The 21,416-nt window shown below is 46.2% G+C and overlaps 1 protein-coding gene across 1 annotated transcript in view; it reads left to right on the plus strand.

Moving 5' to 3' along the window:
- Positions 1 to 6,471: 6,471 nt before the first annotated feature.
- epha10 (EPH receptor A10) overlaps positions 6,472 to 21,416 on the plus strand; it is a gene marked incomplete at both ends in the record, with an annotated part of 136,659 nt that continues 121,714 nt past the window's right edge. The window contains one exon of the mRNA XM_079232447.1: positions 6,472 to 6,550. Within this exon, the coding sequence (XP_079088573.1) occupies positions 6,472 to 6,550 (79 nt within the window). The remainder of the gene's footprint in view (positions 6,551 to 21,416) is intronic.

Genomic DNA, 21,416 nt, shown 5'->3' on the forward strand with positions numbered 1-21,416 from the left:
TTGCCGTTTCACCAAACTCCACTACTCAAGTAATCATCGTCTCACGAACCCCAAAATGGATCTTGTGAACCATCGGACTAAACTAAAGTAGAGAACCCATTTTTACCTCGACCAGCTGAATCGGTGAGGTGATTCTGTACACATCGTTGTATCAGTAATCGTCTATCGTCATCTATAGATCTAAAAGCATAATAGTAATAATATATTTTGATAATAATACTACTGTACTTAATTAGGATTCATATATTATATATATATATAAATATATATTATTTAGAATATATATATATATATATATATATTATAAATGTAGTATTACTGTATTGGTACTTTTACTATGGTAAAGAATCTGCGTACTTCTTCCAGTATTGAGCCCACCGCATGTCCAGATGTGACTCCAAGAGTGCTGTCAAATAGTAATAATTTAAAAAATGACGTCCTATATCTTTTCCGAACCATTTTTACTTCGATGGAAAACATGGAGGTCAACAGGAGGTCAAGGAAAGATATGTCAAAAAAAAAGTCAGGACAAACACCTTCGACTGCACTCATACTGGGCAAAGAATGTTTTTTTAAACCAACTTTATTTACACATAGAACATGTGACCTGGTTTGAATGTTGCGTCGCTTTAAAAGTTGCTACCTCAAGGAATTCTGGGACAGCATTGTCTTTTTCTTTCACAAAGGTTGGATCCAGTGTACCATATGCTAAAGGAGATGAGAAAGGATGCACTGAAGCACCTTTCCTTATCATTTGAAGAGTTTTGTCCAGCTTTAATACTTCCGGGTCATTTCCCTGAGTTAGGAAGCTCCCCTAAAAGCCAAAAAGACTATTTGACCGCAGCACAAAACTTTCCAGTGACCTTGATGACATCGTAAACTCGTGTACCCGGAACTAATTGCAACATGTATACTCATTAGCCAATGACAGTCGTACTCCCATGGGCTGCTTTACCCATCCTCCGGATCGAGCCGCCCGGACCCCAGTGTGACCTGCTCCTCAAACGGCACCGACGTGAAGGTAAAAAAAGAAGAAGAAAAAAGCAGACTCTACAACGTCTCGCTAAAAGCCTCGATGTTACTAATTAGACTCCACTCCGTGTTCCCACTCTGTGACATCCCACAATCAATCCAAACTCGTGTTCACAGTCGAACCGCACGTAAAGGTTATTATCTCATTTGCATCAATAAAAGAAAAGCATGATTGCAATAAATCCACTTACAAAATCACAAACAGGCTATTACAGAAATACTAATGAAGGCGATTAAAAACAATCTGTCCGAAGATATTGTTTCGAAATCTATCTGTCATCTCATTCCGCCACAAGATGGCGCCGTGATTAACGGCCGGCAGCTAATCGCCTCGTGAAGGGAGCGACGGTTTTTCTACACACCCGCCGAACAAAGCGCAGAGTGCCCCCCCCGCATCTCTTTAAAACACCCTGTATCTATTATAGTCCCAGCTATGTGTGTGTGTGTGTGTGTGTGAGTGTACCGGATATGTGTGTAGGTGCATATATCTCTCTCCAAGACACATTAACACCTTTTCACTTGGCAGCGTTTCCAGGGTGCCGTCTCGGGAATAACACGGCTACGGTTACTATACATCAGGGACTTGTCGGCTGCTGTTATCAAACAGCCGCTCTCTCCAACACCTCCCTCCACCTCGCCCCATAAACTCTTCTCCGTCCCCGTCCCCCCCCTCCCCTCCCTCTTTTCACCTCCCACCACAGCCCCACTTCACTCCTCCTGCTCACAGAGGGTGTTAAAAAAATGACTGGCACCAACATACAGGAGACATGTACCTGATACCAGAAAAGTACACTTCATTACAGCCAAAGATCACCAAATGCAAGTCGAGCTACAGTTTCTTTCCAAATTTTCGCCCGTGTCGTGGCCCCGGTCGAGGGACGAGGGCTTCAGCGGACACACATTGACCCCATTGATCATGGAGATGGAGCGGAATCTGCGGGAGATTTCCCCTTATTCATGTGTACGGATCAAGAAGATCTGGCCGGAGACCTTTATGGTTTACCTGGTCCACGTGTTCGAACCTTTAGTCCACCTTGACTTGCCAGAACATCTGCAGTGGTTGTTTGCTTATGTTTCATACGGCCTCAATTTCATGTCGTTTTTTTGAAATCAGGAACTTTCCGATTTCAGCCAGCTTGAGTGTGGACGCAGTCTGAAACAGTCACACTTGATTGACACGCGATTGAGAGCGTGTGTACACCAACATGCCCGTATTTGTACAAGCGCCCACACACACCTCTCCCCCCCCCGCCCATTATCTCTTTGTTCAACCCCCCCTCGTTCTGCTGTTGATGTCCGGGTAAGAGGGCAAGGAAACCAAAAAGGTCAAGTGCTTCTGCTCCTTCTCCTCCCTCCTCTCGCCCTCTAATGTGAGAGGAGGAGGAGGAGGAAGAGCAGAGAGGTTGCGGGGTCAACGAAGAGCATCAGCGTGAAATTGTCGCATGATAATGAACCTGCAAAACTGAGCTGCGTGAACATATATATGAACACATATATGCGTGTGAGACTTGTGCTGGAATTGACATCTATTTACTGCTTCAGCACACCCCCACCCTCCTCTCCCACACACACACACACACACACACACACACACCCCTCAAGGCGCTACCAGGTTGTGATTCACATCTTTTATTCTTTCCCCTGGTCGTCGTATTCCTGATCAATAATGCAAACACATGGCAGCCAAATTAGCAATTGTGTGTGGGCATGTTTTGACAGAGGCCAAAAGGGGGAAAAAAAAGGTTCTGTATGTGTGAGAAACGAGAAAGCAATCAGGTAAAAAGGGAGCAGGACATTATTCTATTATCTCTTATTGTCAAACATTCCCACAAAAAAACAACTAACAAATAGCTTGTTGTGTTTGTTGCCAGAGATGATAAAGCGTATTCCTTTGTGCCACGAACCTCAACAGCTGTCCAATAACAATTAAAAAACACTGACATACTCCTATATTACTATACATGTGGGCATTGAGGTCCCTGTCCTGCTGCCAAACACATTCAGTAGTGAGTGTTAATGTGCAGTCTAAAATATTCCTAGGCAAATAAGCCAATTTGGTCTTCTTTGAGTGATGTTTGGTTAAAAAAACTACAGTGCCCAGCAGTTTTAGAAAACCACTGAGCAATTAAAAAAAGATATAATAATAAAAAATAAACGTAACCGTTGTTAAAACTGCTAAATTTGAATGTCAGAGCATTAGAGAGCCTCCACACTGCTCCCAACATGGAGTCGGCTGATCCGGTTCAGCTAGTTAGCTAACGGTGGCGCTAAAAAGGTCCGGTCTATGTCGACAAGGCACAGAGTAGCTCGAATTACATCTCAGACACAGAGGGAGAGCGACTTCATTCTCTGCTCTGGTAGACACCACACCACTATATCCTCAGGTTCTAATCGTTGTTTGCTGCTATATTGATACTCTGAATTGCTAATATACAACCTTAAAATCATGATTTCAGCACTCAGAAATTACAGTATAGGCACGAGCATCCTTATTTAAACAATTATTTTCAAATTTAGCAGACCGTGGTACTCGGCGGATATGTGATTGTGCGGCCGAGAGCACGCGGCGACTGTTGCAGTGTAACGGACCGTGAGGGCGAGCCTCGCGGAGTAAGTGAGCGGTTGGGCTCTGTCCTTGGCGAGTAATGACCACAGAGGAGGGGACAGATGATCGTGTTCATCAGCTCCCAGAGCTGAGGCTACCAACCCCCCTGCTGGGGAGGATCAGTCAGACTGATGGCCCCGTAATCTGTGCGTGAGAGTGAGTGTGTGTGTGTGTGTGTGTGTGAGCTTGATGTCGAGCAGAGATAGAGCAGGGACAGAGAGGAGGCTGACAGCGATAATGAGCCTTAACCGTTGAATCGTGGAGCATATAGTGTTTACAGCGTTTTATGTGATTGTTCATACACTGTTGCAGGCGGAGGGTGAGTTTGAGTCGCACTCATTACAAAGCTGTTTCATGTCCAGCAGCAGCGGCGGCGGCGGCGGCAGCAGGGCCTTGCTCGAGACGAGAAGTGGGCGCGCTGACGAGCCTTTTCGTTAGTCCGTCATTAAAGTTTCAAAAGCAACTGAATAGCCGAGGCTGGCGGTACATGCTGAGGAACCGCCAAAGAGGAAGTCTCAGCTTTGAACTCTTTGACCAAAAGCAGAGAAAAAAATAAGTAAATGCGACCTAAACTCTGCCATTTGGGTTCCACACGGGGAGCCGAGTGGGTAAAGAGCGCGGAAAAAAGGGACATAATTTTTGAGGACATAATTACACATGTGATTAGCCTGAATTGTTCTTTGAGCGAAACAATGAGAACACATTTTCTGATTGCAATTTCAAAATCAAAAGGACTTGGTCGTGTAACTGAGCAGTATTTTTTTTATTAGCTTTTTAGGAAACAATTGAACCGATTCAACCCTGAGTAGTTTTCTCTTTGCAAAAAAAGTAGAAGAGGAGAGAAAGAAGCTCGCTTCGTGCTTGTCAATCAGCAGCAAACGGTATTGCTTTCCAAATGGACATCTACTGTCATAGCCTGGCTAACTGTGAACTATTATTTGCCAGTAATTGATATGGCATTATGTCATTCACATTGAGAAGATACAGCATAACTTGTAATAGGGTGCAAGATTAGATGGTCAGACATCTCTTGAAAAGGTTATCGTGAACATACAAGCCCAATCTCCCTCTTCCTATATCTAGCTCCTCGACTGATAAGTTAATTTGCTAAACACTGGCTAGCGTCATTAGCATGTTAGCATCAATCGCTAGCTTAACTATCTAGCTAGCTACAATAGGCTATGTAGCCAGACCCAGACATAAATTATACATCAAGCTAGTTGACATGCTGTCACACTCGGATGAAATATTTACCTTGACATACAATCTGTTGAACTTGAAGATCTGAAGACTGAACTTGTGAACTGTTTTTTGATTTGTGCACGGAGAAAGTATTTTGAGTACTTTAAATACAAAATGATTCCACTCTAAAGTATTATATATCAGCCCTATCAAATACAAATGACAAAATACTCATTGAAATACGTATTTGAAATACAAGTAATATAAATACTGCCCATCTTTGACTACAGGTGTGAAAAGAAAAGAGTGTATAAAATGTTAAGCTACACGCCAATTACGCGGATTAAATTCCACTGTGTTACTGCAGATGTTGAGTGGGAATCCCCTCCTCGACTCGACCCTCAGATGATTGCGACGGCACGAGTGTTTGTTCTTAGATGGACGAAACAATCGCAGTGACAATTTTCCGAGGCATGTGTTGCTCACAGTCCCATTCACTTCCGGATCAGACACACGAGTCATGAAACGGTTCTCCGGTGTTGTATATCATTACCTCCGCTATAGGAGGTTGTGTTTTTCCGGTTCTGGTTCGGTTTGTCAGCAGGATTGGAGATAAAACATTATTTTTCACGGGTGGAAGTGGGCCTTGGTGTATATGGTCTGCGCTCTCAGGGTGTCCTCCATGTTGTATTTGGTATATTGCCGTGTGTGTGTGTGTGTGTGTGTGTGTGTGTGTGTGTGTGTGTGTGTGTGTGTGTGTGTGTGTGTGTGTGTGTGTGCACTGAGTTGTCAAAGGATGGTCAAACAACTTCTGATATAAATGCTGTGGCGTGTCTGGCATTGGTCCACTTGTCCCTTTAAAAAAAATAACCATTAAACAAATAAGTGTTCCCAGGTCAGGTCCAGTCCGTCACCATGTCCTTCTTCTGCAAATACTTTGTATCTCGACGCGTAAGGAACCGTTGGATGTTTGTCCACGAAAAACAATGACTGCAATTAACTTAACTTAACTCACATAATTGAAAAACATTGTGAACTCATCGTGAATGAAAATCAGGCTGGATTCCTTTGTTGTTTGTTGGCGATGAGGTCACCATTTGTGTTACACAGTGGACCTCGGTGCAAAACCACTTGATTGAAGCAAACTAAATAACTGAAGAGCACCTGGACCCCTTTTAGAACCCGTAACGCACACTTTCACCCATATGGTGAGACGATTAAACAAGCGCAGCACTCTCAACTCTCCGATGGAGTGATACGTCCTAACTCACCGATCCCCCTCCGCGTCCTATAAGAGGACCGACACTATAAAGACCCCTCCTGCGGTAAACAGGTAGTGTAAAAAAACACCTGGCGCGCAGATTTCGGGTCGCATCTCCGCGATAGGTCGAGCCTCCCCCTCTCCGCGTAACCCCCCCCCCTCTCGACTCTGACACCCCGCCGCTATTGCGCTCGCGCGGTGTCAATCACGTCGGCAAAACCCTCCCCCGAGATAACAAATAGAGCGCGTGGCTCCCGAGCGCCCGCACTATTCGCCCAGACGGCATCCGCTCCGCTCAAAAGCGCTCGTGAGTGCGTCTCTGCTGCGGTGCGTCGCGCGCAGGCTGGAGAGAGATGACAAGAGCCCCGCGCGGAACTGGCCAGACAGAAACATGGATGTCCGTATAACGCTGGTGTCGGTGCTTTGGATATTACTGCTGAACATTGAGGCAGACTGTCACGCCGAAGAAGGTACGTGTGTGTGTGTGTGTGTGTGTGTGTGCGTGTGTGTTCGTTTCGTTTGTTGGTGCGAAACGACAGGCGGCTTGTCCTCGGCGGAGAGAGTTTTTGGAAGCTGGTGCATTCTTTCCACCGACGAGCGCGCGGGTATTAGTGGAGTTAAAACAGCCTTTAATTTGCTTTAAACCCCAAGATGTGCACGTGAAGGAGAACATCTATTTTTTATTTATTTATTGCTTGGTTGTGTGGAGAGACGCGTCTCCTGAAGCTGACATATTTAGTCGTTTGGGCTCATTTCATATGGTTCATTCTGATTTCTTTGTCACTCAACTGCTTGTTGATTTAAAAAAGAACCTAAAGTACAATAGCTCCTAAAATAAATATAAAGCAAACAGAACAGTTGTTTGATGGTTTGATCGCCACCGTCTGCTCCCATCACCCAGCATCATGTGTTTAAAGTCGGCTCCCTTCAGGCGACCGTGCTCCTCATGAACAAATAAACAAATCCCCCGCTTTGTTGTCACAACGACTTCAAATTGTGCGCTGGGATTTTTTATTTATTATATATTTTTTGTGACTGCATCTCTGTGCAACTGGTTTCTTTTGTCTTTTCCGACTCTTTGCCGGTCACTGGTTCTGTGGCCCCGGCCGCCAGGACGCATCAGGAGGCTGGTGCCTCACTGCTGATCCCCGCTGCATGAAATCTGCTCTATTTATGGATTTATTCTAGCTTCTCTAAAGAAAACAGCCCCTTTTTGTTGGTCTTTAGTTACTTTTTTAAAAATCTTTCCGTCAGCACTAAACAAAGACTCATTATCGAAACAGTAATGCAGGAGAACAGTGTAAGATTCATTGAGGTGAATTTTGTATTTAATTATTATTATAATTCATTTTTTTCGAGATTAAATGCTGATGATCCGGATCCGGATTGCTGGCTCGTTTAATTGCCCCTCTCCTGTACATCTGCACTGAAGTGTGTCAGAGAGAGAGAGAGAGAGGACGCCGATGTGGTCCCTCAGTTCCACCTGCACCCCGGATCTCCACTCAGATAAATACCTTCAGCCGGGACACTGTGCATGTGTGTAACTTTGTGTCGGATCCAAACTAGAAAAGCCCTGAACGCGTGTCCCATCTAATGCGTGCGCGTGCCTGACCGGCCGGCTCAAGTGAAGCCGTGGAAGGGATTCTAATCAGTTCAGAGATTGTGAAGTGGAAAAGAACATAATGGCTCCAGACCCCCAGGCTTTAAAGAGGGAGCTTTTATTGGCAAGGTATAGCCGAGTGGATTTTTTTTTATGATGCACACGCAATCACATCCTTACAGTAACCCACACGCAGTGGAACACTTCACAGCCATATATATATATATATATATATATATATATATATATATATATATATATATATATATATATATATATATATATATATATGAGTTGCGTGCAGTCACTCACACACTGATTTTTTTATATAATCAGTGATGGCACGCAACTCTCCCTTATGGACGCGCGCATTTCATTGACGCACTAGCGCGCGCGCTTTCCCCCTTTCTCTCTCGCTCCCTGCCAGGGTGATTTGTATCCCTGGAATGCCGGGCAGCCGGATTTGGATGCTAGCTTTTGTTTAATTGATGTTGTGACGGCGATTAATTGCAGTGAAAGCAATGTGCTCCCGAAGGCTGCTGCTGGCAGCGATCCGTCGCTTCTGCTCGAGCACATTTAGGAGATGGAGGAAACACTGGAGGGAATTCCTATACTCTTTTTTAGAAAAAAGACACAAAATAATTAATATTAATAATTCTCATGCTGTTATATTCATGATGGATGAGGTGATTAACCTGTGTGTGTGTGTGTGTGTGTGTGTGTGTGTGTGTGTGTGTGTGTGTGTGTGTGTGTGTGTGTGTGTGTGTGTGTGTGTGTTGTGCGTAATGGGAGCAGTGTTTTAACAAAAGGAAACATGTGCATACTTCCCCTATTTTTGGGGATTTTCTGCTCTGTCTAAACCTCCTATCATGTTATATCACAGTATTTATGTGGCTCCTTGATTGTTGTTCATGAAATTTGCAGACGTCTCCTTGTTTGTATTCTTGGTCCCTTTAGTGGCTTTTAGTCCTTTTTTATTTAAATGCCCCGCCATGTTTATCTTTGCTCTTGTTTCATTTCATCCTTGTGTGCCAACAGCGTTTTTTCCCCGTGACTGCATTCTTTGTCTCGTACTTCTGTCTATTCCTTTGCGCTTCCTGTTTCTCCCTTTTGTTCTACCCTCCTGTCCTCTCATATGTCATCTTCCTCTCCTCCTCCTCCTCCTCATACCCCCCTGTACATGCGTCCCGCATCCTGAGCTGACTTGGCAAACGCAAACGCCGCTCCGAGCAGGCAGAGACGGAGCTCCGCTAACACACACACACACACACACACACACACACACACACACACACACACACACACAGTCAAACCAGCCACCCCTCTCCTCCCTCCCTTCAGGCCGCTTTTTCTCATTCCCCCGCACCTCGCCGCTAACACACCTTGGCATCTCATCGGGATCTCATTTACTTCTTCTTCTCCTCCCCTCCCCTCCGCATCCATCCGTTCTGCAGCAAGCCGAGAGAGGGCACGAGCAAGGTACAGAACAACAGAGGCAGAGTGACGGGGAGCGGCGCGAGCGATTGAGTCTCGGCGTGACCTCCAGGATCACCCTGAGTTTGGGTTGGATGCCGTGTCAGAACGCACTGTGTTCTTGGCGGGCATTTCAGGCCGATTTCAAATCCAGAAACTCACCAACGGGTCGACAAGTCAGCTCTCTAAACAGCCGAGAAGCCCACTCCTGATCTAGCGCCACTGTAAAACTACATGTACGTTTATGTATCTGGCATCTGTCTCACCTTGAAGGTTAAAAGTGCGGTGAGCGACTCCTCCTCCGCCAGGGTTCAGGTTCAGGTCTCTCACGCAGCAGAGCGAAGAGGGAGAGTTTTCCTTTGGTGGAAGGCCTTGCCATTGACTGTGTGTGTGTGTGTGTGTGTGTGTGTGTGTGTGTGTGTGTGTAGAGTGTGGCTGCATGTGTTTCACCACACGATTGATTTCAGAACTCATCCGGGGCTCTGGTGCTTTTCATTTTTTCCTCTTGTCTCAGAATATATATGAAGAGGAGTTGCATGCTCTCTTGGCATGAGCAAAATGTTTCCCGTTCAAGCATGAAACTTCCAAAAGTTTCCCCGGTTACTTCTGCCCCTCACTGCACGGCCCAGCAGGGTTTTGCATCCGCTCAAGTCTTTTCATTGACTGTATACGCAAGCCTCCACCTCTTAAGGTCTGCGTTGTGTTCGGTCCAAACCATTCGGAGCTATACAAGTAAGGTTTGCTTCACCAGGCGTTTTGGTTTCCAATACCGTCTAATTGATTTATTTGGGGTTCTGCAGAGTAATCTATTGTCTACGCTGTGTCTGTTGAGGGACTTCAAACATCTGGAAATCCCTTTTTATATTTGTTTTATGTTTAAGGTGAGGCAGAGGCAATCTGAAGATGGGAATTAAAGGGTTTAACTCATCTGACCTTTAGCTTATAAACCTTAAACCCCTTACATCCAGCAATCTGCAAACTCTAGGCGACAAGATAGGAGTGTTTGCAGCTCTGCGTTGCACTAAATTCCATAAGCCCGCCCACTTCTTACCTGTCCAATGCGAAGGATTTCATTTGAATAGCTATTGTATCCATGCATCGCTCAACCATTCCGTTCCACTGGACTGTTAAATGTTCTTGTTATTTTACCATCTATTCTAAGAACCTGATTCAAAACCTCTGTTTACCGTTAACTCCAACCAAACATAATTAAAGAGACTATCCATTATTAAATTCACACTCCTATATCGTATAATTACTGAATCAGTAATGAAAATTAGTACTTAACAGCAATCTGACTGACTAATTTGGGGGTTTACCAGCAACTGCCAGATTGGCAGCGGAGTAGCGCTCCACCCTCCGAGGCATCAATTGGGACTAATTGTTTGTGATTGATGCAGGCTTATTTCTGCCTCGCTGCCGCTGGCAACCCCCACCTACCCCCCCTCGCACGATGCCCTGGTCCATCTTCAGCTGCCAAGGACCTGTTATACGTGTCTGGATCGGAACAGGCCGCGACCTCCGCGAGCGTGAAAGGTCAGAGTGATTTGTGGAGGCGACGGGGCCGCTGTCATTGTCGGGAGGAAGGGGGTGGAGGCTCAGGTGTGCGGGGAAAATAAAGGAATGACTGAATGGATGGAGGGAGGTAGGGAAGAGAAGTCTCATCCGAAAAAAGAAGATGTATTACAAGCCCAAGAGGGAGAAGAGGTGTGTCAGGTCGAGGAGGTGGGGGGTGAGGAAAGAGGGAGGCTGAGGTGACGCGAATAAGGAGGAGCGGTGGATGATGAGGGAGTGACAGGAGTGAAATTGGAGGGGAGTAAAGGCGCGTGGGAGGGAGCGGGTGACCAGGGAATTGTAAGCTGCCACCGCTGCTTTGTTCCACAGACACTTGTATGTTGCATGTAATCAAACGGACCGCGGGTTCCTGTAAACGAGTCGATGCAGAAGCTCAGCCAGACCCGCATTTACCTCCCACTCCGCCGGAACACATTGACTGAGACCGCTATGATGGTGTGTGTGTGTGTGTGTGTGTGTGTGTGTGTGTGTGTGTGTGTGTGTCTGTCCATCGCATCCTGATTTTCTTTTGTTCAGGGTGAGGACACTACTACTACAGCATCGGGGGGGTCGTTCTGCTGGATCGGCAAGAATGAGCCATTGTAAAGAGTGGGAGGGATGTTTGAGAGGGGGAGAAAGAGGCTGTGTGTGTGTGTGTGTGTGTGTGTGTGTGTGTGTGTGTGTGTGTGTGTGTGTGGAGGGGGGGTGTAGCAGGTGTTTCAGCCATATTGGACAGTGAGGAAGGGGCTCTGTGCAGCTGCATGTGGCAGAGGAAGGTAAATTGCTGACGGACTGCACATTTGTCCAGTCGTTTTATTGATGGATCTACGCTGAAGCATCTTCAGCTGCCGCCTGTACGGCTGTGTTCTTCACATACTTGTGCACATTTGGCTCGGATCCAAGTTTCCATCTCAGACTCCTGCAGCAATTTATTTATTTATTTAAACTTTTTGTCTATTTTGAGGAAGCATCTCCAGCGTGCAGCTTTGAGAAGAGTTAAATCGGTGCAAACAAAACTGTGTTTTCTGCTCGATGCCTCTCAACCGACTTGTTTTTGTTATGAAGAAGAGAGTGAAAATGAATGAAATGTTATTGGTTTTGTGAGTGTGATAATTAAATGATCGCAGCAGCAAAATGTAATTCAGCATGGGAGAGGAAGCTGATAATCAAGTCTCAAATCATCAGAGAGAGAGAGAGAGGGAGGGGGATGGAGAGAGGGAGAGAGGATTTTAAAAGTAGGATAATGTTCACAGCATAAAATTAATGTTTATTCATATTAGTTGTCAAGTAAAAATGTCCAACATTCACTTCGCGAATAAAAAGATCTGCTCTTATGTTTTCATATTGTTGTGAATTAAATGGCTTTTGGTTTCACCTTGGGTTGAGGGAAACTTCTGAGATTTTATAGATGAAACGACTAACTGATTAATCAAATACAATGGAAATAATTGTTCGTTTTTTTCATATAAAATGGAGCAAAACTGATCTGTGACCTCACAGGCCGTTTGTACAGGCGCCGTTAGTTGACAAAACAAACACAGGACTTTGACCCAGGAGGCTGCTGTTCGTGTCCTGTGTCAAAGCAGAATTCGATGTAGAGTTATTTTAACTTGCGTACGTATCTTACGTTATGTAACAAATGTATTTATTTGAACCCAAACCATAATTGCGACCGTTTCACCACGTGGTTAAAACTCCGACTGTCAGGTTTAGGTATGAAGACGAATTGATCTCCTGCCATCGGTAGCGGCTCTAATTTGAGTTGATGGTGATGCGCTGGTGCTTTCAAGCTAGAGCTTTATGTAACCATCTCCAAGGACTGTTCTCCAAAGGTTCTCCAAAGGTTATATGCAATATAATATATATATATATTCCATTAAATATTTAAAAAATGTCTCACACACGCCACCAGCATTGAGAGTTGAGACGTGTTTTTGCTTGATTTTTACACGGAGGCCTCAAACCCATTATTCATTGTTGCTGCATTTGTTGGGATACTGATGGATTACAGGAGTTTGTGTTGGCAAGCTTCTCAGTCCTGAGGTGTCTGAAGTTGATGAATGTCATCGCTGTGCGTGCGTGTGCGTGCGTGCGTGCGTGTGTGTGTGTGTGCGTGTCCGTGTGTGTGTTTGTGCGGAGCCATAGCCGCTCTTGGCAGAAATTCCTGCTCCGCTCTGTTTTGCATTGAGAGTAAACACTGACTGCATTAATGCGAGTCTTGTTGTGGGCGTGCACGCTGGGAATTGAACTGACAACTCGGCGGAGCTCAGTCGGTCTACCACCCTCACACTCGCAGCATTTCATTTTTATTTCCTTGGTTTCCGATGGTGAAAAAAACAGAAATCTCCCACTCATTTCACGAGGAACGGTTTGTTGAGGCACGCAAGACTTTTGGAAGTCTTTGGAGACTTGGACGCATAATAAGCTACTGGCCAAAATCGATGACAATCTTATGAAGACACCCGGAAACTCCAGTACATTCTATGGCTCTGTTTGGAAAATGTGGCTTTCCTGATCCCTCTTCATCAGTCCTGCTTTTCTTATGCCTTTTTGTTCAACTGATCCTGGATCTGTTATTGCAAATTTCTAGTACCGAACCACCGAATCACCGTTGTGCAGTTTTGACGGGTACACTTTCCGACGCATCAATTTCTTTTGAATCAAGTACCGGCGTTGAGGCTTTTGTGAGGAAAATGCTGGGAAAGGATGTGTGTGTGTGTGTGTGTGTGTGTTTGTGTGTGTAAAGACAGGGCTCTTCCAGAGGTTAAATGTGTTGCCCTCCCTCTCAGATGTTGGCTTTGAGACCATCAGCCTCAGTTGAGCCTGGTTTAGACGTTTACACTACACTGCCACGGAGGTGACAGAGGTCCTGCAATGTACAAAAAGGCAAACACACACACACACACACAGCTTGTACACATGCAGTTACCCATGCTTCTCTAAAGAGTAACAGACGCTGTGAAGACGATGCTTGAATTCTGATTCCTGATACCTTTTTTTGTGATATAATGGCAAACAAGTTTTTTGTCCGCTCTATTACCATTGCCGCTGTAGGATCTTTTTAACTTTAACGTCAACTTGTGTCATTTGGTGCCATGCCATTGTTTTCCAACGGTCCGTTGTTCAAAACCCCTGAATGTCTAAAAAGTATCCCACTGGACTGACATCCTATTTGTCCTAGAGCCCGTTGTCCCGAAAAACGAAACAACCATTGTTCCGAAGGTCCATTGCGCCGAAAATACAAATTCGGTACAACAAATGGAGGCACATTGCTAATTATTATGTGGAATGACATTGCGTTCCCCTCTTCCCATCATGCTGAGGGCATGACCCGCCTTTCTCTGCCGCTGGTTGGCTCACCCTGATATTTTATCCTCACTAATCTTATTTCTCATGACTAAACCTAACAAACCCAACCAACCAAGGCAACGAGTGGGTCAAAACAATCTGGATGTCCGATGACATCATTTTGCTTATTAAATACCCACGTTCTTGCAAATACAAAACTGTAAATGTTTTGTACTTTTGGAGCAACGGGCCTTTTTTGAAGATCTGCATTGTTTTTTTCGGGCTGTCGGACAAACAGGCTTTTTGCTCCAACGGGACATTATTGGGACTGTTGGTTCTGGAATGATGGCCCATCGTAACAACAGCCACTCCCCCTTGTCATTTTGGGCCAGCAGCTGAAGATGCATGCTATTGTTTTTCCCACGAGTTCAGTCTAATTTAGCTTCCGGTAATTCTTCAATTCAATACGTTTGCCACGGTCTCTGAGAGAAGCTGTCTTTGGATTTCCAACCTCTTTTGTATTGACTGCAGCTGAGGCAATGAGGTCCAGTAGTCTAGATCCAGTTATGTAAAGGCTATGACGGCTTCTCATCTCGTTAAAACATGAGGGGCAGTGAGACCACATCATCTATAGTGCTAGTGCTCACACTCACAGATTCATGCACGCTCTCCCGGCAGCCTTGCTTTCTTTCCGTCTAACACACACCTCTACAGCTGAGCCCGGTCCATCCCTCCGCCATTAGCCGTCCCCTCTTCATCTTTTGGCTCCGCCGTGTCTGTGTCCGCCTCGCTGGCTCTGGCTGAGGCCCAGCCGACCGGTGAGCGTGAGCGTGCGCTTCCTAATGTGCTTTTCGTGTCCGCTGGTCCACCTCCTGCCACGTCTGACCTGATGACACATGTTCAGGAGGACTGGAGAGGTGGAGGAGGAAGACTGCGCAGTACTTTGCTGCACATGATTAAATGCTACATCATGCTTCCCCAGTCCCCTCTACCATATTCAGCCCGCCAGAATATAGGCAGTCGGGATTGTCGATGAAAGTTTAATTCTTTTCTGTACATCCCGCTTAAGCTTTTTCCCAAAGCTGTGTTATGTAACATTTCACACATACTCGAGCACAATTGCATTAACCCTCCCATAGCAACACACCAGAGTATTGCTCTCATGGTTGTGAAAACTTTGGGCCATTTACTTCCTTTGCTCAGGAATCAAGCTGCAACGCTTGTTTAGGCGTTCAGATGAACACGGGCTGCTCTGCGTATGCGTGTTGTCGACATCTGAAAGTTGTGCGTTGGCTGCCAAAAGGCATCACATTCAAAGAGAATCCGGCAATTTGGCATTGAACTTCAGGATGGACAGTTTAAAAAAAAGTTTATAATTGGCCTTTTCTGTCATGCGTTGCAGTTTTGTCAAACTACAGTCGCAGTAGAGAATAGGTGGCACCTAAAATCCATTCAGAGCCACAACATGCCGATTGCGTTTGATACAAGCGATAAACCCTCCAATGGCATTTGTTGTCCAAAGCCCAGGGGTTGTGCGCACATAACCAAGAATATGCAAAGAATGATTGACGGAGTTCTCCGTCCCCGCAGTCTGTGACTCCCTCCTTCCGTCTCTGCTCCGCCGCGGTAATGACCGCCACGTTGGAAATGCCTCGTGAAAACCCATCGCCCCCGTGCCCAGGAAACCCCATTAATCTCTCTGAGAGGTGTTTGACCTTTCAAACTCATTAACCACAGCTAGTGTGCAGACGTCATTTGTATTTTATTTTTTTGCCCCTCGTGCACAAACAAACAGCATGTGCACACGTATAAGAGGGCTTGGCAAACTTGGTGTATGCGTACACACACACACACACACACACACACACACACACACACACACACACACACACACACACACACACACACACACACACACACATACAGTAGTGAGGAGTGAATGCACCAATGTGTGTCAACTTGCCTGTACCGGTTTTCCATCTTAGCCTCTCTCTCTCTCTCTCTCTCTCTCTCTCTCTCTCTCTCTCTCTCTCCACCGTCTCCCCCCCACCGTCCTCCCTCTTCCTCTCCATCCCCTTGCTTCCTCACTGTGTGGGTTCGGTCAGTGACCTGGAAAATTGCCCGACCTTTTAATACACGGCTTCCTCAGTGTTGAATAAATACATAAATCGCGCGGCTCCGACTCAGTCACCTTTATGAACCCCTCCCCCCTCTCCCCCCCACAGACACGGACGAGGAACACAGGGTGTCTTTTGAAGTGATAGCCCCCTGCGGAGAAGAGTATCCGTAATGAAAGGGTGTTAGCGACGGGGGCCGAGGGCACGGGAGCGCGAGTGCGAGCGGCGTTAGAGATGGCAAAGGATCTAATGGGGGGTGAGGGGGTGAGCGGGTGAGGGAGGTGTGACGCGCCAGCATGGGACCGGCTCCTCTCACTTTATCAGGCGGCGAAGGGGCGGGGAGTGAGCGGGCCTCCGTAGGTGGCCGAGGGTGTAATGTGGCGAAAGGGGGAGGTTAACATAACTCGACTCTGCTCGGTTTATCGCGAGTGCAGAGGAGAGCGGGACGGGCTGTACCTGGCTAAGTGGTGGGGCGGGGAACGGATGGAGGTTATTCTGCTCTGTGTGCTGGAGGTCCGAATTATGGAGGGTGGGGGGGTGAAGCCAGAGAATACTGGCTTCATATATTATATTCATATATACATGTTTTTAAAGTCGGAACACCTTTGATAACCCTTTGTCGGCTTGTGGATGTCCTCCAGAAGATGGAGAAATGAGGCGAAGAACAGACGCAGATATTGGGAATATTCGACAAAGTAAGCTAGTATGCTATTGAGCGTTGCAACCTGTTTTCTCGTCGCCAAACGACAAACTGTGTTTCCTTCCAGCGTTTTGCCACCGCAACACATACGTGTATAACGACATTTTGATCCTCAAAATGTTTGATCCTTCAAAAAACATTATACTTAATTTAATACCCATTGCACTGTTGTTGATTGTTGTTTGTCTCGTCTAACGTCTCATGTCTAATGTGTGCACCTTCTGCCGAGAACAATTCCTCGTCTGTGTAAACATTCCTGGCAAATAAACGGTTTCTGATTCTGATCTGACATTGCATGCATGTCCGACAGAGCGAGACGAACAAAACATTGCGTAATGCAACTTACGGTCCAGCTTCACAGGGTACTGGTATTTTTTTCTTTAAAGCTTCTCTGAGCGCAAGAAGGAGTCGAGGGAAATACACGGGATTGGAACTGCGTCAGCCATTGTGCGCTACTTGTTTCTGTCTACATGCATACGCCGTCCCTGTCGGCCTCACTCGTTTGCACTCTCGGTTGCTTGTTATTGCATGTTATTATAGCAACCATGAGTGCTTTTCGGAACATACATCTGTGTGTCTGCGTGTGTGTGTGTGTCGAGGGAGGGTTATTTGTGTGTCTGGTTCGTGATTGCAATCAGGGTGTGATCAGTGTGGGATAGTTGGGTGCTGCAGTTGTTTCTCTGCTTCCCCCCCAGCTACAAATGTTGCCTTCCTGTTTGCAAGTCAAATTAGTCCGCCAGCCAAGCAGTGAGCCGCACCAGCCGATGTGCGAGTGGGATAACCAGCTGGCTGGACAAGGTGACCTGGCAACCGAGCGAGGTCAGCCAGAGGTCAACCAGAAAACTGTTCAACTCAGAAGCAAGTTTGTCCATTTGGTCTTCTGGTCCGGCCAGACAATCGGAGAGGACGGGTATCGATTAACAGTCATTCAGGAGAGTAGTCAACAATTATCTGTCAACAGTGTGAGCCAATCACGCTCACCGTTATATCGAAAGAGGGACACGTTGTTCCTCGAGCAATTCACTACAGATTCAGCAAGTGAATCCTGCTCGTTTGGCAGAACCAAAACTACGGAAAGACCACAGGAGCCCTGTTTGCTAAGAAAATATGCGAATCAAGTTGTAGTAGTACCCAAAGAGCATGCACACACACACACACACACACACACACACACACACACACACACACACACACACACACACACACACACAAATAGAAAGAAAAGTCAATAAATCTTCACCAACTGTTGCAAACCCAGATTGTGCGCCTCAGCTGTAAGTCTAATCCACATTCTGGCAACTTCCAGCACCCTAAAGCACCCGCTGTAACTGGGCCATCCTCTGATCAGATTTGAGATTCTGTGGTTGGTCTAGAAGGGCTTTTGAGCTTGTTTAATGGAAACTAATGACTACATGTGGTTGATCAGAGACGAGAGATTCAACCAACGAGTGCGTGCGCCAGCCGGAGAACCGAAACAATTAGCTTGAAGGCTACAAGCTACGTAGAGCTGCACACGGCGTTTTGGTGTTCGTTCCCAATGCAATGTTCAATTGAATTGCATTTCGCTGCTCTCTTATTTTCCCCACACTCCTTGTCTGCTTGCTGTCTCTTTCTCTCTGCATCTGTCCCATCTGACACGGGAGGCATTAACATGAATGCAATTTTAATAAACATCATGAAAAACAAAGGCATAGCTCTGGTAGCTCATCTGGTGTAGTGGATACCCCCCCCCCACACACACACAGACACACACTTTCTTTTCCTGACTGTCTCTCTCACTGTCAAATAAAGCAGAAATACCCCCAAAAAAGCCTTTCCTACTCACCTGTAATTCACGCGGGTTGGCCATAATAAGTGCACGCTACCGACACGTGATGTGCATGATCTACGATGTCGTGCTGAGCTGTTAATTACACACATTACCACCGTAAAAGCGCATATTCCATTTCGGGCTCATGTAGCGTAGATATGACGTTCAATCATGAGAAATTGATATGAAATATTGAAAAAGCTTTTTCTTTTCCTCTGCAGCTTAAGCTCTGGAAATATTGCACGCTTTCCCCAGTATCTCTCCTGTAGCTAAACACCAGCTACGGTTATTACAGCTCTGTGTGCGTGTGTGTGTGTGTGTGTGTGTGTGTGTGTGTGTGTGTGTGTGAATTGTTGGCGAAATTGGTTTGCCCTCTTGTTTAACACGTCAGCTGTATGCGTGGCGCTGTTGTGCGGGTTGAGTTGGGCACACCTTCCATGGGTGAATTGATTTGAATGGGGTTACCGAGAGTTATTATAAGGGCGATGGCGGCGCAGGCAATTCCCCTGCCTTTGTGTTGTGTGGTTGTTGTTGTTCACGTACGCACTAATAAATCCAGCTTTTGCACGTGAATCCACACGTGAACACAAAGGGGGATTACGCTGTATGTGCGGTAATTAATGTCCATATGCAAGCGCGTAATCCCCCATGTGCAGATATGTCTATGCGGTGATGTAACGCCGGAGTGGTCAGATGGTCCGACTGGTTTGGAGCGGAGTGGCCTGGGACGCTTCTCTCCGGGGCAGATGGGAAGGGATGCTTTTTGCGCAGGAAGTGGCGGAGTACAGCGCCGTCTTCCCTCTCGGCCCTTTTTCTCACCCACTCTCTCTCTCTCTCTCTCTCTCTCTCTCTCTCTCAACTGCTCTTTCCATCTGTCTCCCTCTTCCTCTCATTCTCTTTCCGCCTTCTCGTACTCCATCGAACTCGCTCACGCAATTGAACTTGGCAGAGTTTCAGGGATTGAGTGGCTCGAGTTAATGGCGAATTACCTGCCTTCCAGATGTCTTGAGTGTGTGTGTGTTTGGATGTGATGGGTAAGGGAGGGGGGGTGTAGGGGTAAAGTAATGGACTTTGCTGGAAGGTCATTTGAAGGAGCCTGCCACTAAATCACTAAATGCCACTAAAGCACTCAATGAAGCCCATTCATCGGTTGGGATTGTGTGGATTTGCATGTGAATGTAAATTGGTAACCAGTTTGCGGGATGTAATTGTTTTTTTTCCCCTGCTGAAGAATTTGTCTCCAGCATACAGACTGTAAACAACGTCACACCACCTTCAGCGCTGAAGCCACACGTTGGTTTTATTTTATTTTCATAGTTCGAGGTGTGCGCTCGCCGTGTTATTTCTGTCCTCGTGGGACTTTTTGGAGGATGGAGGCTACGTTCCTCCCAGCGCCGGGTTGGGGAGTAAACTGTTTCTTAAAGACGCGAATGTTGGAAGTACAAAGTTGGCCGAATATTTCAACTTGTGATTAAGTCCATTTCTTCAATGCGCTCTCATGCGAAATCATAAACAAAGTAACCTATCGCATGAATAGTTCCTGTTTAGATTAGCATCATAACATAATATCTTAAATACAACCACACCTCCCCACACACATCCTGTTTCCAGCTTTCTTCTGCTAAGTCCTGAGTTTTCCCTGCACGCTGTCTTCTTTATTTCTTTTTTTTTGTTCTTTTCTTTCTTTTTGTTCTATCATTCTCTTTGTTTCCCATCAAGTCTGCTCTGGGACTGAAAAGCAGCTAAGAGCTCAGAAAATGCCCAACAGCAGAGAGTCAAAGTTAATAGTGAATATATTAGCGTGTCCTTGTTAAACTGAGTTCCACTTCTTCCCATATTCTCTTTTCCACATTCGTGTCAGGGTGGCACATTTATATATATATATATATATTTTTTTCATATTTATATTTATATAAGGGGGACCGAGGCAAAATTAACAGCCAAGCTCAAAGAAGAACTTTGTGCTCTTCCAAACATTCCCCGACATTCAGAGCTGAATCCCCCATGCAGACTGTAAGGGACCCTAACCCCATTGAGAAGTAAAAAAAAATGGCGGGCCAGCCTAGACTGTAGCTATTTAAAGGGAAACAGTGGACTGGTCATAGAAAATGAGAACAGTGAGTTTCCCTTTTTCCATCATGCAGCAAAAAAAAAAGAGAAGAAAGTTGCAGCATGACGTGTTGGGGTTACTTTGCCAACATCCCACGTCCCGCGATGTGACTACTGCAAGAGGGCACACAGCGATGCAGCCCTAATGTACGCACCCAGAGGCTGAAATAAGTCACATGACCTCATTCCCAGTATGTGACATGCCTGCCGACACACACCACACACACACAGCATGAGGGCACAGGGAGAGCTTGCTCTTAGCCGATCCCCCTCCTCCTGAGAATGGAAGCTGATGAAAAATTCAGCTCAGTTAGTCAAGGAGCGGCTCAAAGGAAAGGCTGTTTGCTTTTGCTGCTCTCCTTTTCTGCTTCCACTCTCATTTCCCATCCACTATTTCCTCCCCAACTCTCCGTCATTCCTTTCCCTCGCCCCGCACGGCTCAAAGCCCATGGTATCCGTCCCGCTGTACGGGAGCGGCTTCTTCCAGTGTTTCTGCCACGACTCCAACCGTGCAGCCGCCCGGTCACCGGGCAGCACTTTCTGAGGCCGACGCTCGCCCGGCGCTTGGCTCGAACCGCTGACCTTCTGCTCATGGCGACCATGTGACCCGTGACTTGGATAGTGTCTGAAATCCCACGGTGAAGCAATGGCTTAGTAACAATTAGCGGGCTGAACCGTCTGCCGC

The sequence above is a fragment of the Taurulus bubalis genome (genome assembly GCF_910589615.1).
Source record: "Taurulus bubalis genome assembly, chromosome: 16".
Lineage (NCBI taxonomy): Eukaryota > Metazoa > Chordata > Actinopteri > Perciformes > Cottidae > Taurulus > Taurulus bubalis.